Here is a 21,744-nt window from a genome sequence, read left to right as displayed (position 1 = left end):
TTTGTACCATAAAAATGCGGCAAGATGAATTCTGGCTTAGGAAAGTCAAATGTCCTATCTATTTTCAGAAAACCAATTTATTTTTTTCTAAATAACATTTGATACATCAACACCTAATATATAATGAAAAACATTTGGAATCAGGACTGGGAGAGATGAAGACAAGATTATTCTGAATTAAGAACTTCAGGTTTTAATGAGGCTTCATCACTCAGCAAAGAAGAAATGGGCATTTTAAAACTCTTATCAGTAAAGACCTAGCAATGACCAAGCCTGCAGATTCACAAGCTATGATTCTGTGGGAAAAATTTTCTAATTATGCTTTCAAATATTTAGAGCAGGTATTAGAAAAGACCACACTAAAGCCTTAAGTTTTCATTTTCAACTAGGTTATCATTTTCAACTAGATAATACGTGTGTTTATTAAAGTGCCCTAGTCAGAATGGGTGCTTAAAAATCACCTCTCCTCTCTGCTCCATCCCTTTACACCTTTGGCATCGGATGTGACTCTGGCCTGTTTGAGCAGTACATTTTCCAAAAGCATTTATCCATCAAAGGTTCTGAACTGCAGGGTAACGATGATGAAAGAAGTTTTCAGAGCTCTTAGGAAAATGTGTCACCAAACAAAACATTTTTTATGATCACTAGAAAGAGAATTAATAATCTGTTGCTCTGAATAAGAGCCGTGATCAGATAAGTGTTCAGTGTAACTCCTATATGAACTCACTGCAGAGAGAAATTACCCTGAAGTACGTCTAGCTAGTACAGGTAAACATTAAGGCCAAACTCCCGAAGATCTCTTCCCATTCGGGGCAGTGGCCAGTACCTGATATAGCATAGTCGCCGCTCGGGGAGGCCACGGTGATGGCGGACGCATTGCCAATGCTCTCTATGGGCCCAAGACCCACATGATTACTGAAGCTGAGCACCTGCCAGCCCATGACCTTGGCGAGCTGCTGAACTGCATGCACCTGATGCTGTGACATCTGTAAATGAAAAAGGCAACTTTACACATAATCACCATGGAGATTTACTTTGCAGTAAACCTGACATCATGATTGTAAACTTTCCTTGGGGTGCTCACTGCCTCGCACGGGAATCCTCCTCTGTGACTACCGGCGGGAGGACCCCACCTTCCACTGCAGAGGCTAAAATAGCCTGAGACTCGTCTTCCCTGTCCACTGGGCTGGAGCACAGGAACAGGACCTAAACTTGGCCAAGTGGAGACTCCCACCTGGATCACCAAATGTGGAGCAACATCCAAAGTAGCAGGGGTGGATATCTTCCAAATCCACTCGCCATCCTACTCGGCCCAGGGAAGATCACCCATATGGTTCCATCATCTGGCTCTGGGTGGGGTTCAGATAACGGGAGCCACCCACGTAATGGGAGCCAGAAGGATGGTGAGGAGGAAAGTAAGGTCGGGGCATTTATTCGCCCAGTACCCTCCCCTGTGAGGTTGTATCCTGTGACAGAAGGCAAGTGGTTTTCTCCAAGTGGCCTGTTCCACAGGACTCTCTCCTTCAGGGTACCCATAAGCCCTCCCCTTCTCTCTCTGGCCTAGGACTGGTGACCACTAAGCTCCCCAGGCCTGGTTACCTGGTTATTACTAGCACTAGGTTACCACGCTCTCCCTGGTGTTCTCCAACACCCACATTTTTGTAAATCCTTAGTAAAATGACTGAGCGTGCCACCTACTTCCTGTTAAGATCCGGACTGATATACTGGGGAGTGCATTCTGCCACTAGTGAGGAAGGCAGGAGCGTCAGGGTCTGCAAGCCTTCCCATCGATTCCCACCAGCCTTCCAATATATTTCTATGTATGCTTAAGGTAACCAAAGTCATTTTAGATGTAAACCAAGAGCTGCCATACCTCACAAACGCATTTTATTTACTTGGCACCAAAGAAGCAAGTCAGTATAAAAGATTATTGCTTCTAGGATGGAAAGCATCAGTATTTTTTTAAAAAAATTTTATGTGAGGGGCGCCTGGGTGGCTCAGTTGGTTAAGCGACTGCCTTTGGCTCAGGTCATGATCCTGGAGTCCCGGGATCGAGTCCCGGGCTCCCTGCTCGGCAGGGAGTCTGCTTCTCCCTCTGACCCTCCTCCCTCTCATGCTCTCTGTCTCTCATTCTCTCTGTCTCAAATAAATAAATAAAATCTTTAAAAAAAAAAAATAATAAAATAAAAAAAAATAAAAAAATTTTATGTGAAAGATAAATATGTATTTTGTGAAAGGCATATTAGCATTTCTAAACCTATTCTTTCTCCCACAACTCCATTTTTCATTGGATCATAACTCCGTGAAGAACACAGGAAAAATACTGTTCTTAATTTTACAGAACAGGAAAGAGAGGTCCAGAAATTTGTCCAGTGTCACAAAGTGGAACTGGAACGTTTAGAACCCAGCACTTTCCATGCTGTCCCATAATACTGAAGAACTCTTTCTTAGGGCTTAAGTAGAATATTCCACTATTACGGTTTTCTATCGGATCTCCCCTTCCCTGGTTTTCTGGGGTTAATATTTCTTTACTTTTATGTGGTCCCAAAGGGGTTACGTTGTAAACCTTGACAAACATGAGAAATAAAAAGTTTGTAATCCCAGAGCTGCTCCTTCATTTTTTTTTTTTAAGATTTTATTTATTTATTTGAGAGAGAGAGAATGAGAGAGAGAGAGAGCATGAGGGGAGGAGGGTCAGAGGGAGAAGCAGACTCCTTGCCGAGCAAGGAGCCTGATGTGGGACTCGATGGATCATGACCTGAGCCGAAGGCAGTCGCTTAACCAACTGAGCCACCCAGGCGCCCCTGGTCCTTCATCTTAAACACAAACTAACTGGAAATAAATCTAGGACAGTTTATCAACATTTTCAGTTAACCCATAAGTTGTAAAATGTGCACTAGAAATTAAATAAATGGCAGAAAAAACTGGCTTTCTTTTTATAACTTAATATACTGGAACTACTTCTTACTCACTTTGTTCTTTAAGCAGTTACTAGAGGAAGAGGCTCAGGACTTGACATCTGCAACCCTTACCTGGGACAGAAGGAAATCCTGGAGCTCCTGCTCCTGATGAGACAGTGTAATCACTCTTCCATCTCTGTGTACAACTCGGATCTGCTCAACTCCGATATTCAACTGCAGCTGGATGGACCTTTATAGACACACATACTAAAAATCAGAAATGTTCAAAATTACCTTATACAGTGCCGCCAACATTAAACCTTAACATCAAAGAAACAGAAAATACCAATTTGGATAACCTGCGCTAACACCCAGAGGCAAGAGGGATTTTCTCGGGTTCAACCTAACCATCAGACTCCCACCCGACTCCCCCAGGCCATACTGAGCACCAGTCTGCTCAGAAGGCTGCACGCGAGGAAGCACAGCTTTCCAGCCAACCACCGGAATCCACTGCTCCTCTTCTCGGGCAGTCCTTCTGCGGGGAGTCTGCTTCTCCCTCTGCCTCTGCTCCCCCCTCCCCTAGCTCATGCTCTCTCAGTCTCGCTCTCAACTGGAAAGGAAAGGGAAAGGGAAAGGAAAGGAAATGCTTGTTCCTGGGAAGTTCTAAGAGAATTACTTTCAACTTTAAGTAGCGTAAGTTGACCCCAGCTATAAAGGATGAGGAAAGGGGGGGGTATTCTACCACTTCCTTTCCCTCCTGATGCTATCAAGGTTACGTTTATCACTAACTCTTCTTCACTGAAGTTTACAACCCCTGGGTCCTGTAACCATAACCTCACATTTGTTTGGTCTTAGTTCTAAATGTAAATAACTTAATGCTGATATATTTTTTTTTTCCACTCCTTTGTGCTCACTCTTTCTCTTAACATTTTATTATGGACATTTTTAAACACAAACACAAGTATATAGTACTATAGATTCTGTATATATAGTAATATATATAAGAATATTATCATGAAAGTCAATGGCACCATCACCCAGCTGTAACAGTTAAAATACATGCCAAACTTGTTTTATCTTACTCAACAGCTACTCTCCCACCACACCCCAAGTCACCCCAATTATTTTGTTTCTTTAGGTATGGGGCAGAAAACCATGATCCACCTTCACCTCACCATCTTTCCCTGGAAGCTGCAAGACTGATTTCCATTGTATATTCTTTTATCTTCTATATTCAATCTTTTAAATCATGCTCATTGACTATTTTTTGCTTTTAAAAAAGTGAATTAAAGCCTTGATATTAAAAAAGAGCAATTTAAGGATATTATACTCCCCTACACCTGAGAGTGGTGATTTTGCTCCCAGTGTGTTTTGCTCACTGGAGAGACCACTGTGGCTAGTTAGGTCTGCCTGAAATAGGCAACTAAAGTTTGAAAAATAACAGGCACTCATGGACCTTGATAAATGTTTGCTAGGGGCTCACTCACACTGACCTGGGGAAGGGCACTCAACTATATCCTGCCAGTTGTCAAATTTCAACGAGGCTTAAATGGAGGCCAAAAATGCCTTTCATGGCTACTTGCTAATTTTATTAACTTCGTTTATTCCCTCCAGTTTTATTGAGATATAACTGACATATATCATCGATTAGTTTAAGGTGTACAGCATAATGATTTGGTAAGTGTATATATTGTGAAATGATCATCACAGTATGTTCAGTTAATACCCATCACCTCACATGCTACCCATTTTTCTTCCTGTGGTAAGAACTTTTAAGATCTACTCTCTTAGCTACTTTCAAATATACAACACAGTATTATTAACTGTAGTCACCATGCTGTACATTGCATCCCAGAACTTGTATGTTATAACTGGAAGTTTGTACCTTTTGAACACCTTTACCCATTTTGCCCCTCCTACCTATCCCCTCCCCCACCACCTCTGGCAACCACCAATTTGTTCTCTGTATATTAGCTTGTGCTTTGTGGATGTAAATCAGGAAGAATGCTTCTCTGTGAACAGTGGGGTCAAAATTCATTTCACCCCCTTGATGGACAGAGCTCTCAGCCCCATTTTAAGGGCATAATCATGAACTGGATTCGACTAAGTTTAGCCCCACGCCATGAGAGAGCTACAAAACTTAGGCTGTTTCAGGCACAATATGGAGAGTATAGGCTCTAATATAAATGGCCCAGACTCACCACCACAGCCTCCAGGCAGCAACTGAAGCAGATCAGTCTGAGATATGGTAGCCTCTCCCTCAATGAGGAGGTTCATTTTTTTTTTTTTAACCACAACTCAAACATGTCACATTCACCTAACGGAGACTATTTCAGACCTTCTTACCTCTCATCCTCACACTCTACAGTTGATGTCATTTACCAGAATGTTATGCCACTGTAGCAAATAAAATCCAAAAATCTCTATGTAGTCACTCAACAAACATCAACACATAAAAAGCAACTTAACATTTTAAATGAATAACTTATTTTTGATACTTACTTGCATATCTGTTCATAACCTTGTGATGTGATTAAAACCTTCACACTAGATTCATAAACATCATTAATATTTGACCAGTGAGCCTGTATCTGAGGGTCCTCAATGCGACTTGCTAAGCTGTCAATGGTCGCAGCAGTTCTTTTAAAGAAAAGAAGTCGACATTTTTTAAAAAGTCATCATATAAAAGAGTAAGGTTATAATTCACTTATCAACGTTATGGCTATGTGAAAATGAGAGGACTACTTTTCGGAAGGACCACATTTGAAAAGCAGACTTTTCTTAAAAAGGGTCAGATGAGGTGACAAGAGCCTCCTCAGGCCGCCCGGTGTGTGGGTGCCTGGCGCCCCACTATGACACATGCTCACGCACAGGCTTACTGCCTCTGAACTCCCATTTGTTTTCTCAGGAAAGCTTGTCAGAACACAAGGAAGAAGGGTACTTTCCGGGTACAAACCTCAGCACTGAAAAGAATATAAATCACTCACAGATGGCAGTCCTTGGTCCCCAGTAACACGGGACACGCCCACAGCTGAGACCCATTACTGTCACGGAATGACAACCATTTTCCTGAGAAGCCAAAGAGACTTTCTGCACAACGAAAACTTTACACGCCAAGAAAGATAAATATGATATGTACACACGAGAGATAGGATTCAAGTCCTCATTATGCACCAAAGACTGGAATAAGTGCTTTCATGAGTGCTATCGTTTCATCTCATTAACAACCCTGTCAAATACATACCATTATTACCCCTACTTTTCAGTCTAGCAATGCTTAGTAATTTGCCTAAGGCTACCCACCCGTGAGCTGGGGCACAAAACCGGAAGCCTACCAGAGCCAAAAACCTGGGAGTGTAACCCTAGAGCCAGGAATCCTTCCTTTTTATACACACTAATCAACAGCCACTACCCAGAAAAAGCATAAATCATGAAAGTTAACCAAACTATTGGAGGTCCTCGGTTTCCAATTCTCTGATTCTAGCACTTGATTGGGAAGAGAAGGAAAAGGCCAGAAGAAATGCAAACAGCCACTGAGGACAAGGAGCATTTACATAAACGGGCTTGGGATTTGCGCTTTTACTGCGTCTGCTCTGGTACTGGTTTCTTTCAACCCCTTAACTTTTCCTTTTCCGTGACTTGTTTCCTTGACAGTGCTTCAGAAATTCCTACAGCAGACAGATATGTATAGGAGAGCGCTCATCTTAGTATTAGGTGTCAACAAACTGGAAATAAAAACTATCTGGCAATTGAGAATTGATAAAAGAAATCAGGGAATATTCACATAATGGGATATTACACAGCTATTAAAGTATCTCTGAAAAACATCTAATGAAAGATGAAAAAAATTTACAATATTAAGTGAAGGCAGGACATAAAATTTTATGAATCCAGATTTTTTTTTTTTTTTTAAAGATACACCCTGGCGCACATACATCAAAACACACGAGCATGTTAATAGTTGGTCTTGCTATGTACGCTATTTATACAGATGAGGCTGATACACTGGAACATTATTTTCATAACTGGGGAAAACGGGAACATTTTACAAGCTTTGCTGCTTCCAAGACTGTAACTAATACTCTGAAATGTATAATGGTTCTAAAAATAGCTACTTCCATGCCCCTGACTTTTGGTTAAAGGTTTCTATAATTGAAATGCACAAGTGAAAGTAACAACAGTCACCTACCATATTTGATTGTTTATAAGGAACTTCTGCATACATTATTTAATTTGATCCTAAGACCAGACTCCTGTATCCCTAATTGACAGAGAAATAGGTGGAGGGCCAAAGACATGGAAACCGAAGTTAGTTAGCAGGTGACTGAGCCCTGGCTTAGACACATTTTTTACCCCAAATGCATCATGCTCTCTTCACTAACATGTCTTCCTAATTCATTTTACTAAAAGCTGCAGACGTAAGTTTCCACTCAAAGACTACAAACTAATGTGCCATTAAGACCATGACTTGCGTTAGCAGGAAAAAATGAAAATCAAAAATAAACTATCACCCAGAGCAGAGTGAGCCCACACTCGAAAATTCTGAAAGAAGTACAAACAGCCCTCTTCACCAAGGACCAAAAATAAAATACAAGAGCACCTCTAGCACTTGAAAAAGATACACTGAGGTCCAATCATGCTAAGTTCTTTTGTAAATAATGTGTACAGAAGCGAGCTGAGCATGAGCTGAGCATGAGCTTCGGAGACCTGGGCGTACTGCCTGATTGTGCTACTCTTCAGCTGTCTAACTTTAAGCGAGCTACACTTCTCTAGGCTTCAAACTTCCCATCAGTGAAAACGGGCTCACACCACCCTATGCCAGAGAAGAAGAGCTAGATAAGTCAACATATGGGAAAGTGCCTTCTAAAGTCTTAAAAAGTGGATCAGCCAAAAAATACGGAAAGCTTCAAGAAAAGATTAAAATCAGTTAAGGAACAAGTTTCTGGTGGATGGGTCACTGAAGGTGAGGAGTTCTAGGAGTTCTAGAAGGTGAGGAGATAGGTCACTGAAGGAGGTGTGTCTAGTTCTAGACACATTCCTAGTGAGGTGTCTTTCAAAACTGTAGCCAGTGTTAGAAACCATCTGGAAGGTGACATGGGCCCTGGAGCTAAGTCTTCCCCAAACCTGACAGGACCATCCCCAGCCGTAAACGCTCACCCTGCAGCCATCCTCCTCTTCCTGGGAAAGAAGGTTAGCACACACCAAAACTAATGTGTACGAGGTCACTAATAAAGGGTTTTCTTTTCCAAGAAAACCAGTTACTTTGTTCACCCTTACCTGCTCCTCAGGAAAATATGCTTTGCTTGTTTAATTATTTTTTCCAGAAGCCCTTCACTGGATTGTAGTGAACTGATTTCATTCTTATCGAAAGCTTGAGGACCTGAAAGTCTCATTCTCTTGTGACCAAAAGGTGCACTTGCTGGATGAGGCATCATGATGGAACTCAAGGTCTGTTTATGAAACTGTAACAAAAACAGCCATTTTTTATTAATTTTTTTATTGAAGTATAATTGACTTATATTGGTTTAAGGCACACAACATCATGATTTGATGTTTGTATATATGGTAAAATGATTCATTCCAAGTCTAACTAACATCTGTCACCATAAAGTTACAAATTAAAAAATTATTTTAAAAAACAACTAATACTTACATATTAAAAACAGGGGAGGCTGGAATACATACTTCTATTAGGTTTCTCAGGGGATTCTTTTGAAATTAGCCTAAACTGTGAACCAGCACTCTGGAAACACAGTTCTAGACAACCTGTAAGCAGAATATGTCCTGAAATAACTTGATTATCCTGTTTACAGGCTCTGGCAAGACATCTTCCCCATCACACAATCAGAATCACTCTTCCCTCTGCACCCTGCATGCTTTTCTTACGTGCCTGTATATAACTTCCAGTATATTTCTATCACTATAAGCTATGCTTGGGAACAGAGACTGATAATCCTGATGATCTGTGTATTCCCCCAGCACAGAGCAAAGATCTTTTATATCACAGACACTGAATGTCACAGAGAGGAGCTTATACACATTCACTGCACTGGATATGCTTACTACAATGCAAGAAGAAACATTTCACTCATTACCTCTCTAATTAGTAGATGCAAATTATGCTCTAAGACATAAAGATGGTCCTCCGGACTTTGCTTCTCAGTAGCAGATTTTTGGGATTTCTTATCATTTGAGGAATGGCATAAAGAAATCAATAACTGCAAGCCTATTTATAAAAAGAAGTAGAACAGATGCAAATCACCTAAGACATGGACAAGCACAATTGTCTTCCTAAAGTATAATCAGAGCCCATTCTCAAAAGATCCATTCTAAACCTGAAGATCAGGCTTCATGATTAACATTTTCAGACCAAAATGACTATTCATGAGTATAACAAACTATTACTTACTTTAACAATTCAAATTGACCTTAAGATGTGGTTAAAGACAGGTGGACAGAAGCTGTATATTAACTAATTAGTTTCTTCTTGCCTTTTAAAGAAAGCAAAGCGAAACACAACAGCATTTTTGAGAAAAACAAAAAAACACAGAGCTGGTATCTGGTCTTACTGATGAGAAGACAGATACTCTTCCTTGCTGCCATGAAAACCAGGATGGAATTTTTCACTTCTAAAAACCCATTCCTTTGACAAGACCCAAGAAGATGCATCTCAGAATTTATATAAAAGACAAGAGCACAGCTAACTACAGACTGATCTCCAAGGCAGGTCTGACTGCTCTCGAGTAATATAATTAAAATCCCAATTTCCACAAATTTAGGAGTATTATGGGTATTCAATAACCGCTGACTAACATCTCATTTAGACAGTAAGATAGGGTCCCTGAAAAATCTTCCACAAATGGTGTTAGCACAGACACCTCAAAGCTACTGCTGCCAAGTAACAGCACTGCTAGTACAAATGTTTAATATATACTGTTTAAAATCCAGCAGTTACACTACTTAGGACACAGGATGGAATTAGCAATGTGGTTTGCCCTGCATGCTTTATGAGCTACCGTTATGGATAGCAGGCCACCTCTTTGCTCTTACTGTTCCAACACAGCCAAATATGTAGTTAACCCCTCTATTCTGTTCCCCAAACCACAAAGTCCTGTTTATAAACTCGAAAGGGTTGGCTGCTCTTACTTGGAAAGGGCTGAGAGATAATCTGGTTTTTCACCACAATGTGAGGGATCTGTGACTTAATTTGAACAGCTTCCCGAGAGAGCTGTGCAAAAATTTCTTTACACAAGAGAACGTTTTGTGCTGCTTCTAATTTCGTCTGCCAATGTGGAGAACCTGAAAGACAGGGGACATATGTATATATCAATTATCTAACTATATTATGTAAGAATTAGCTTAAATGGTGATCTGGATACATTTAACGGAAGTTCAAAAACATTATAATTAGAGCATATCCTTTCCAAAATACAAAAATTTTCCTTTCTTTTACACAGAGAAAACTGGTGAAGAAGTTCAATCTTAAAAAAAAAAGACTGCACAGCTATTCACTAATGGTTAATGAACAGATTATAAATAATAAATTTCCAATTGTTCTTACTCCAAAGTACCTATTTTCGTCTCTACATTTATCATCAGTTTATTTGGGAATGTAAGCTCAGACAGAACCAGAAGTCAGAGGGCAGAACATAACTACACCTGGTTTGGATTTGGGCAAAGGTCGTTTGAAGAGGTTGACTGTGCCCAGATCACCTATGTCTGGAGCCTGTTTCTGAATTGAAACCTATGGGACAATAAAAACATGAAAAGGTGTTAGCAAATTAACTTCTGGGCTAAGTAATATGAAATTACTTAAAGTACTTGACAAATACCTTGATATAGGCAGACCCCTCTAAATCGCTAGGAATTTGAACATCAAGGGGACAGTAATCTTCAGGTATCTTCTTATCCAGATCAATATCTGTATTCTTTATTACTTCAAATGTACCATGATGGGGAAAGAGAGATCCTAGTGGGGTATTAAAAATAGGAAAATAAGAACAGTTAACACACTAATTTAACATACATTAAGTATATAGTATTTCACTGAATCATAAATTAAACCCCCATCCAAAATGTGCTTTGGGGGGAATGGGGTAAGGGTAGTAAGCAAAGGGAAGAAAGGAAGCAGGAAAAAAAGTTATTTACCTTAAAAAAAAAGACTCCTTGGTCTAATGGTATCATTATACTATGAACTCCATGGGCCATCAAACTGTTTTATTCCAATGGAATTTGGCTGATAAATTTGATGAAATGGATGTACTTCTAGAAAGTACTTCCTCAGATTTAAGCCTGAGAGATGAAACACTTCTGGAGATAAGTTTCTATAATAAGGCTGCAACTGAAGTGTTCTGACTCCAGCCAGAAGAACAAAAGGATACCACCTTTTTTTCAACCAGTTCCTAGATTTTTATGTGATAACCTTTTGTGTAGTTCAGAAATCTGAGTAAGTTGTTCTGGGCTGCTGAATTATGTGAGGAGTAGGTGGTTATATGTACCTGCTGTTTTGTAACACAGGAAAATGTTCAAGATCTTGCAATTAAAAACAGAACGTAGGGGCACCTGGGTGGCTCAGCTGATTTAAGTGTCTGCCTTCAGCTCAGGTCATGATCTCAGGGTCCTGGAATCAAGCCACGCATCAGGCTCCCTGCTCAGAGGGAAGGCTGCTTCTCCCTCTTCCCACCCCCCGTCTCTGCTCATGCTCTCTGTCTCTCTCTCTCAAATAAATAAATAAAATCTTTAAAAAAAAAAAAAACAGTTAAAAATAAAACTACCCTATGATCCAGTAATTGCACTACTAGGTATTTACCTAAAGGATACAAAAATACAGATCTGAAGGGGTGCATTCACCCCGATGTTTATGGCAGCATTATGAACAACAGCCAAACTATGGAAAAAGCCCAAATGTCCTTCAACTGATGAATGGATAAAGAAGGGGTGTGTGGGGCGCCTGGGTGGCTCAGTTGGTTAAGCGACTGCCTTCGGCTCAGGTCATGATCCCGGAGTTCCGGGATCGAGTCCCACGTCAGGCTCCCTGCTCAGCAGGGAGTCTGCTTCTCCCTCTGACCCTCCTCCCTCTCATGCTATCTCTCATTCTCTCTCTTGCAAATAAATAAAATCTTAAAAAAAAAAAAAAGGTGTGTGTGTGTGTGTGTGTGTGTAATAGAATATTATTCAGCTATCAAAAAGAATGAAATCTTGCCATTTGTAACGACGTGGATGGAACTAGAGTGCATTATGCTAAGCAAAATAAGCTGGTCAGAGAAAGACAAATACCACAGGATTTCACTCATGTGAAATTTAAGAAACAAAACAGATGAACATGTAGGACATGGGGAAAAAAGAGAGAGAAATAAACCATAAGAGACTCTTAATGATAGAGGGCTGATGAGGGAGGTGGGTGAGGGATGGGCTAGGTAAGTGATGGGTATTGAGGGCACTTGTTTTTTTGTTTGTTTTAAAAAGCATCTTTAAATGAGGTATAATTGTTGTACCAAGAGCCATGCATATTTAACATGTGCAATTTGATGAGTATGGAAATATGCAAACATTCATATTACCACCAGCACAATCAAGGTAACAGACATATCCAACACCTCCAAAGTTTCCTTGTGTCCTTTTTTGAGTTAATTTTTGTTTTTGTTTTGTGGTAAGAACATTTAACCTAAGATCTACCCTCTTATCAAAATTTGTTAAGCACTGTGCTGTATAGCAGATCTCTAGAACTTGTTCATCTTGCTTAACTGAAACTCTACAGCCACTAAACATCTCCCCATTTCCCCTTGTCCACAGTTGAGGGCACTTGTTATGATGAGCGAGCACTGGATGTTATATGTAAGTGATGAATCACTGAATCCTACTCCTGAAGCCAATATTGCACTGTATATTAACTAACTAGAATTAAATAAAAATTTGGAAAAAAAAAATCAGTATAAAAATAAGTATGTAAATATGGGGCGCCTGGGTGGCTCAGTCAGTTAAGTGTCTGCCTTCAGCTCACATCATGATCTCAGGGTCCTGGGATCGAGTCCTACGCCTGGCTCCCTGCTCAGTGGGGAGTCTGCTTCTCCCTCTCTCTCTCTGACCCTCCTCCCTGCTCATGCTCTCTCTCGCTCTCTAACTCAAATAAATAAAATTAAATAAATAAACTTTCTGCTAAATGTACCTAAAAGTACCTATGTAAATAATTTAGATTCAATTATGTAAATATATTTATATAAGGCAACAATAAAAGTAATTTTAGCTTATCAGGTTTATGGGTACAGAAATTAAAGAGAAGCAATATATTACAGACTATGTAACATTACAGTCAATCCTGTATAGTTTTTTGACAAACGACAGTCTAAAAACATAGTTTTTAAAAATTTTTTTTTTTTTTTTTAAGATTTATTTATTTATTTGGGAGAGCGAGAATGAGAGAGAGTACATGAGAGGGGGGAGGGTCAGAGGGAGAAGCAGGCTCCTTGCCGAGCAGGGAGCCCGATGCGGGACTCGATCCCGGGACCCCAGGATCACGACCCGAGCCGAAGGCAGTCGCTTAACCAACTGAGCCACCCAGGCGCCCTAAAAGCATAGTTTTTAACAGTGATCTCTACCTGCACTTCTGTAGCTCAGATCTCCAAGAATCTTATCCCCAACTTTTCTGAGTTTCCAGTGTTGCCGTAATCTCAAAAGCTCAGAATTGAAGTCTCTTTGCAGCTTATTTTCTTGGTTTTCAGTAACTGACTTGGTCAGTCTTTCTGCCCCCTTCAACAGGATCTGTGCTGCTCCAGCGAGCGACTTCTTTTTTGATATCAACTGCAGTGTCTGTGGATTCTATCAAAAACAGTAGTGTAGTTCTGTATTTTTAAATGATTTCAACATTCTCTTAATAATAAAATACCTACTCAAGAGAAAATTGAGAAATTAAGGAAAAGCAGGTAACACTATTTTTTGAAAAGTAACCTTAACCTATTTCTCTGGTCAACTCCAATAAACTTATGTTAAACCACAAACACCACACTGGACTACAAATCAGAACCTACCCCAACTCTGCCCAGCTTAGATGAGGTTCCCCTCTCACACTGTGCGCATGCCCACCCCCACCCATGTGTACACCCTTTGTGGCGCTTATTATACTTCTGATGAAAGTCTGTAATTCCTGCTTGAAGGTCATCCACATGATGGTTAAACCTACTATGTCCACAGACCCTAGAACAATGGCTGGCACATAATACTTGATTTCTGGAATAAATAAATGACCCCAATGAGTCCAGCTGTAAAATTATCTTATATTATGGCAAGCTACTAATGTGCCTTTGGAAAAAAGACTGAAGCACACAGCATTAAAATTAATGCACTTCACCACAGGCTGATTTTTGGAAAACTGATGAGAAATCATAATCTATATATTACATAAACATAGATAAATATCCATAATCCCCACCAATCTGTGTACTCTAGTCACCAGATACACTTCTAAAAAGACAAATTTAATACAAGAAAGTCTTCTGACTGCATGAGTCAAAATCACCAAGTCTCAGAAAATGTCCCAATAATCTTCTGACCATATCAGGGGACCTAATTCTAAGTTTTTGGAGAGCTCAGGAAATTCCTGGAGACTCCTGGGTGGGCAGAGCACAGGAAGGTGGCAAAGGCTGTGGGCTAGGAATAAGGTGCTAGAGTTCTCGTCTTGGCGGTCTAACTACTGGCTTTACTGCATCTGAACACATCACACAACTCTCTGGGCCTCAGTTTTCTCTCCGTAAAACGAAGGGAACTGGACTGAATGGTCTCTAAGAAGTCTTCCAGCACAGTGTTTCTAGATTCTGAAACTATCACCACATGAGTAATTATATTCAATTCACTTCACTTACAAGAGGGTAAAAACAACCGTTACTTCCTCTCCTTGCCACTAACTTGGTCATGGACCTGATGCTCGTTTTCCTCAAGAACCTCCTAAATGGCTTCCCTGGTCTCAGGCTTTTCATTCACCAATTCATCCTTCTGTTGTCTCTCTTTCATCTTCTAATGTTCAAAAACTGAACATGCTCTTCATCAAACTGCAACAATTTTACCTAGCTTTCAGTAGATTCCATAATTTGGCCCAATTTTTCTAACCGGGCCCTAAAAAGAGGTTGAAGGGGAAAACGGAGACTTCAAGAAAATCACTTGTTGAAGGACCCAGGGCTGGTGAGGGCAGAGGCAGGATTTGAACCCAGGTCGGTCTGACTCCAAAGCCATATTTACCATCATGATCCAGGCTGTAAGAATTTGTTAAGATCTGGGAAACTTTAGGGGCACCTGGGTGGCTCAGTCGGTTGGGCAGCTGACTCTTAGTTTTGCCTCAGGTCGTGATCTCAGGGTAATGAGATCAAGCCCCATGACAGGCTCCATGCTCAGCATGGAGTCTGCTTATCCCTCTCCCTTTGCTCCTCCCCGAGCTCCTGCTCTCAATCTCTCTAAAATAGATAAATAAATCTTAAAAAAAACAAAAAAAAGATCTGGGATACTTTAAAGTATTACATTACTAATGAAACTTAACTCTTCTGAGGGTCACAGGGCCATTAATAAAATAATAAATAAAGGAGATGCTGTTTTATGCCTTTGCTTTGAACCAGTTAGTCTTTAAATCTTTGGACTTAATTTTGCATGAAAGGAAAAGGAGACAGTAGGCACACAGCCTGAGAAGTGATCCTGGGACTTAATAAAATGGTACCATTACTTAACTGAAGCCCACACATACCTGTTTTGGAGGAAGTGCATCCTGAGAGACCGGATCAAGAGTCATAAATTTTTTATCTCTAACAATACTGAGGACATCATAGAGAACACACATCTCTGTCAGGGCACTTCTCAAATTGTTCCTCACTGAGTCCCAAGGCCAAAGGGAAGGCTGAAATTTTACCAACCCTAAAAAAAAAAAGAAAAAAGAAATTCACAGGTATTAGTTATACTGACTAGAAGACAAATGTTTAGATGTTACAAGTACTAAAAGAAGAAACAATGACTTTTTATTTCAAATCATTTCCTGTTTTATCCCATTCCATCCACCCTTTCTTGAATCTCTGTAAATATTTAAGTTAGCATTCCTACAATGGCAAAACAAATATGGTATCTAATTTCCACAGCTTAAATCTAGCATTCCAACATTATAGGTAGGCATTTCAGTATTTTTTTAAATTTATGCAAAACACCTTTTTCTTCCAGCTTTTAAAACTTGAATAATTGGAATTTCCAAAATAAAGTACAAAAATAAAAATGACCTATAACAGCAGCATTCAGATATTAAACAATGTTAACATGCCTTCCAACCTCTTAAATCATTTCGTTAATTTTCACCAATACATGCTCACTGTATAGAGTTCAAATAGAGTCACAGAGTAAAAAAGTAAAGGTTTTCCTTTATTCCCCACTCCCAATTTTCTCCTCTTAATATATGTTTTTCAATGCATTTACATACATTTACTTCTGTTCTTCTATTACTTGCTTTTTTCTCCAATTATTATATCCTAGAGATACTTCCATGCCAGCACATATAGATCTATTTCATTCTTTAACACTGTGTGACATTCTGGAGCATGTACGTACAGTAGGTTTAACCATTCCTACTTAATGGACAGGTACACTGGTTTCACTAACGCTAGTACTGGTAAACATGTTGAACACACATCTGTGTACGTGTATAACTTTTTCTGTAGGTTAAATTCCTAGCTGTCATTTAGTGGGTCAAAAGAAATGCACATTTAATACTTTTGACACATATTGAACAGCTAAACTGTCTTCCAGAAAGGTTTTACCAATTCTCATTCCCAACACGAATATTAAGTCTTTTAAGTTGCTGCCAACGTTATGCACGAGAAGAGTGTTTTAATGATGTTTTAGTTTGCCTCTTCCTACTAGTAAGATCTGAAGTCTTTTTCAGTGAGCTGTTTATACCTTCAGGCTATTTTTCCAGTGAGTCGTCTTTTTTCCCCCCAGTTTGCAGGGAATCTTTGAACATCAGGGATTGCAACCACTGTGTCCTATATGCTGCCAATACTTTTCCCAGTCTCTCATTATTTCTTACTTTATTCGTGGCATCTTTTTCCATTATTATTTTAAAATTTTATGTAATTAATCTCTCTCTCTGGCTTTATAATTTCTGTGTTTCCTATCTTGCTTAAGGTCTCTTCTGCTCCCAGAGTTCTATATTTATAACTTCCTTCCAATCTTTATTTTATTCTCTTCATTGGCATTTCAATCCTTGTGGAAGTAATCCGAAGTGTGAAGTACGAGATAGTATTTATTTTTTATTCCCAAATGGACCCCCAACTGTCCTAACACCACTGGCTCAAAAATCTATCTTTAAATTTATACAGGGTCTGTTGCACATACCCAAATCAAGAATTGTATTTTTTATCCCTGACAATATTGAGAATCCAAAACCCACTCATACTTTTTCTATTCTTTCCTAACTAGTCTCCCTCCTTTCAGTTTTGTTTTCCCTGTAACCCACTTGCTACATAGGATCCTGAGTAATCTTTTTAACATACAATCAATCACCTGTCTACTTAAAATCCTCCCAAAAGCTATCAGTTGTTCTTCTAATAAAACCCAAATGCTTATCTTGGCTTACTGGCTCGGCATGATTTGGCCCCCGCCCACCTCTTAGACCTTACCTCATAGTCCGGTCAATACAGACCTCCCTCTTTTCAGCAGGTGTTATTAGCATCATCCCCATTGCACAGGGAAGCAAAGTAACTCGGACAGTAAGTGGCACAGCAGCGATATGAACCGCAGGCCTCTTAACCAAATGTGCCACATTACAGACTTCATCAGTGACAGTGTCTCAAGTGCTCCAACTCAAGAAACCGTGCAGAAGGATAAGGAGCATTAAGAGGCAGGCAGCGCCCTAAATTGTCCAGCTGTGAAAAGACCCCAGTGAGCACGATCACTCTTCCGCATGGGTGTTTTCAAAGTTCGCCCACGCACCGCATCTCGCCCAGCGCGGGAAAGCCGGAGTGGCAATATCATGGCGGGTACGGGGGCCCCCAGACTGGCCGTCGGACTCGAGCGGCGCACACGGGCCTTACCTTCCTCATCGTCCTGGTCCGCGCTGGACCCGGCGCCTGCCCAGTCCTGCGCGTCGCCCTCGGCCCCGGCCGCCTCCTCCTCCTCGGAGCCCGAACCCTGGCTGAAGTCGATCCGCTGGGCCAGGCGCGCCAGGTTCTGCGACATGGACAGCGGCTGCAGGTACGTCTCAGTGCCATCCAGGCCCACCTCCTGGACCTGCTTCTCGCAGGCGGACTCGATGCTGATCCGCACAGCGCGCACTCCAGACATGCTGGCGCCGTCGGGGGGCGTCGGGAGGATCCCCCGCGCAAGCCCAAACCCGAGGTGGGAAGCAGAGGCGCCTCCGAGGAGAGCCCGCAAGCCGGGAACCGCGGTGGCTCCGCTCACCTCGGAAAACCAAACCCTGCTGTGGGGCGGGACACAAAGCCGAGGGCCAAGCGACTTTCCCAGAATGCACTGCAGTTCCCTGCCCCGGCTCGGAGTCTCCCGGAACCCAACTGGCAGGCGCCAGCGCTCCGGCCTTCCGGGGGAGTGCTTCCGGTTTTCCTAGCGCTGCGTTGGGAAAAACTTCCTGGTCTGTAGGAGGCGTGGCCAGCAGCGAGAGGGAGGAAGAGGGGGAGGGATCCCGGTGCCGAGGGCGTGGATTGGCTGGTCCGTGGTGTCCGTCTGCATTTTAAAGTGTTAACTTGCTCGTGGTGGTGGAGTATGGAAAGCTCAAGACCGCGAAGAGAAGTAGGGAAAAGGAAGTGAATGGGTCCCTGGGTCTTAGCAATGAGAGGCCCTCTGACAATGCTGAGATTTGAGGGTGTACACCTAAAGAAACATGTCTGCAGAGTTATAAGGACGTAATTTGAGGAAAAACATAAATCGTGCTTATCATTACTGCATAATTAGCATATGTTTTCCTGTTAGTTGTAACCTCTTGGACAGCGACTATCTCCAGGAAGCATAATAGAAACTGGCACGTAATATGAGCTTAATTTTCATTTCATGCCTCAGTAACTAAGTAAATACTTTAAAAGATTAAGAAGCAATAGTGTAACTTCAGTCTGAGTCCCCAAGAGTATGTCATTAGTATTAATTCCACAGAGGATAGATTATTTTATATTACAAAACTCTAAGGAATTATGTATATATCATTTTTTTAAAGATTTATTTATTTATTTGAGAGGGGGAGAGAGAGAGAGAGCATGAGCTGGGTGGAGCAGCAGAGGGAGATGGAGAAGCAGATTCCCTGCTGAGTAGGGAGCCTGATGCGGGGCTGAATTACAGGACCTTGAAATCATGACCTGAGCCAAAGGCAAACCCTTAACCGGCTGAGCCACCCAGGCACTCATTTATCATTGATGAGGGATAGAAGCAGAAAAATGTTTACCATCAGCCCAAAAGGCTGACCTATAGCCTGCATAGCTTTGATAAGGATCAAACAGGTGCTGGCTCCTACATTCTTTTTTTCTTAGTCCATTCTTTTTTTTTAAATTTTATTTTATTATGTTATGTTAATCACCATACATTACATCATTAGTTTTTGAGGTAGTGTTCCATGATTCATTGTTTGCGTATAACACCCAGAGCTCCATTCAATACGTGCCCTCTTTAATACCCATCACCAGGCTAACCCATTCCCCCACTCCCTCCTACATTTTTTTTTTTAAGATTTTATTTATTTATTTGACAGAAAGAGACACAGCAAGAGAGGGAACACAAGCAGGGGGAGTGGGAGAGGGAGAAGCAGGCTTCCCGCCAAGTGGGAGCCCGATGCGGGGCTCGATCCCAGAACCCTGGGATCATGACCTGAGCTGAAGGCAGACACCCAACGACTGAGCCACCCAGGCGCCCCTACCTACATTCTTAAAGGGTCTCATTGACTGCCTTTACATCTCACCCATAGTTAATATGGAGCTGATTGCTAAGCACCAGAGAAATCTTGCAAACGTAGTTTTACAAGTAGAAATTTGAAGAAGACATTTATGATCTAATACTCTCACATGTCCCCTTCCCCTTGAGCACTAAGTTTAGAACCACCAGCTTCACACAGAAGTGCAGCTCCTGCCCACAGGTCCTGTCCCCGTGCTATAAAAAAAGCACCTTTTTGCAGAGAAAATGTCTCGAGTTTTTTTCTTTTCTTTTCTTTCTTCCTTTCTTTCTTTCTTTGAGAGAGACAGAGTGTGGGGGGGAGGGGCAGAGAAAGAGAGAGAGAGGGAGAGAATCTTAAGCAGACTCCATGCTTAGTAAGGAGCCCGAGATAGGGCTCTCATGACCCTGAGTTCATGACCTGAGCCAAAATCAAGAATCAGATGCTTAACTGACTGAGTCACCCAGGTGCCCCTCAAGACTTCTTTTCTGATCATTTGTGGCGCCACATCAGTCATGAGTCTTTTCAAGTTTTATACTGACCAAGATAGTATTTAAGTTTTTGAATTACTTTCCTAAGGTATTTAGGAAAATAGGATTGTGCTGGTGTCACCCTCTACCAAAACAATGTGTTTTGGGAATGTGAATTTTCAAGAGAGACCTATTTTTTGGCAAGCTCAACAGGGATTCTTTTGCACAATCATGTTTGAGAACCACTGTATTCTTTATGTATAAGTTTGTAAAGGTTTTACAACCTTTAAAATTTGATTAGTATTTATCGTTGGCGCTATCTGAGCCCATCACTGTGCTAAGTGTTTTAATCGTATTTCTTATTTCATCTTTTTAAGGTTCTCGTCCTTCTGCATTTTGGCCCTGGCATCTGCTATCTCATCTGGGTTAGGGCACACACCTGAGAATCAGAATCTAGGCTGGGCTCAGCTGGTGGGTTCTACTTCATGATCTAGGGCTACAGGTCATTCACATAACTCTGTACCATGTGTCTCTCATTGTTCTTGGACTAGCAAGCTGTTCAGGGTATGTTCTTATGGCGATGGCAGAGGTACAAGAGGGAAGCTTTGCCTGCATTACATGTCTGACATCCACATGGCCCGTGACCAAGCCTAAAAGTCAAGGATGGGAGAGAGGACACTCTTTTCAGTTGGAGGCACTGCAGAGTTGCAGGGAAAGGGGTGTGGATAAAGGGAGGAACAAGGCCAACAATCTGTCACATATGGAAAATAATCCAGTTACATTCCCCCATCTCACACCATAAATACAAATTCCAATTGAATTAAAGATCTAAGTATAAAAAACAGAGTGAAGTCTTCTGCAGACTCAGATATATGAGACTAAGTCCCATTTAAAGGGAAGTGTTCTATGAAAATTATGTCAGATTTTGAGGGTTCATGGAGCTCAAGTCTTCCTAAGGGAAGAAATGAACCCCCCCACCATCTTTCAAGGCTGAGGAGACAGAGATCTGCTCGGATCTCAATTTAAACTCCAAGGAACACATGGAATAACACGCTGTAAGTAGAGGTGGTCTGAGTCTTATTTAAAATACGACCCTAACCCAACCCAGCTCAATCTCTGATTACTCTGAGGAAATCAGTCTCTCACTTTATCTACCTTACAAAAGAAAGGTAGAAACCCTCATCAGTGGAAGATACCTAGAACACACAATATCCAGCATATAATGGTAGTAGTAGTTGTAGGTATGTAAAAAGGCAGGCAAGAGTGACTGATAATCTAAACCTAAAACAACAGGGACGTATCCATGGATGATCAAAACAATGGAGATGGTAGGCAAGAACTTTAAAATAACTGATCAATAATGTCAGATGAAAATGGATGAAAGGGTTTCAACAGAAACTGGAAATGATTTTCTATTCTATTGGGTTTGGTTGTCCATCACTGTACCAAAACCATACTCTTACTTTAATAAGTTTATAAATTTTGG

At 41.1% G+C, this 21,744-nt stretch overlaps 2 protein-coding genes across 2 annotated transcripts in view; one reads left to right on the top strand and one right to left on the bottom strand.

Annotated features, from left to right (window-relative positions):
* MED17 (mediator complex subunit 17) overlaps positions 1-18,486 on the bottom strand; it is a 19,859-nt gene extending 1,373 nt beyond the window's left edge. The window contains exons 1-11 of the mRNA XM_081799027.1: positions 17,954-18,486; positions 15,625-15,791; positions 13,496-13,715; positions 10,733-10,869; positions 10,560-10,644; positions 10,047-10,199; positions 8,996-9,126; positions 8,178-8,362; positions 5,403-5,540; positions 3,033-3,150; positions 827-986 (exon numbers count right to left, since the gene is read on the bottom strand). Of these exons, the coding sequence (XP_081655153.1) occupies positions 827-986; positions 3,033-3,150; positions 5,403-5,540; positions 8,178-8,362; positions 8,996-9,126; positions 10,047-10,199; positions 10,560-10,644; positions 10,733-10,869; positions 13,496-13,715; positions 15,625-15,791; positions 17,954-18,203 (1,744 nt within the window). The 5' untranslated portion in view covers positions 18,204-18,486. The remainder of the gene's footprint in view (positions 1-826; positions 987-3,032; positions 3,151-5,402; positions 5,541-8,177; positions 8,363-8,995; positions 9,127-10,046; positions 10,200-10,559; positions 10,645-10,732; positions 10,870-13,495; positions 13,716-15,624; positions 15,792-17,953) is intronic.
* TAF1D (TATA-box binding protein associated factor, RNA polymerase I subunit D) overlaps positions 1-21,744 on the top strand; it is a 212,190-nt gene that overhangs the window by 151,094 nt on the left and 39,352 nt on the right. The gene's annotated exons all lie outside the window — the stretch shown is intronic.

This window comes from Leptonychotes weddellii, chromosome 11 (genome assembly GCF_054177405.1).
Source record: "Leptonychotes weddellii isolate Sample4059 chromosome 11, ASM5417740v2, whole genome shotgun sequence".
Classification (NCBI taxonomy): Eukaryota; Metazoa; Chordata; class Mammalia; order Carnivora; family Phocidae; genus Leptonychotes; species Leptonychotes weddellii.
This window is presented reverse-complemented; position numbering and strand designations above follow the sequence as displayed.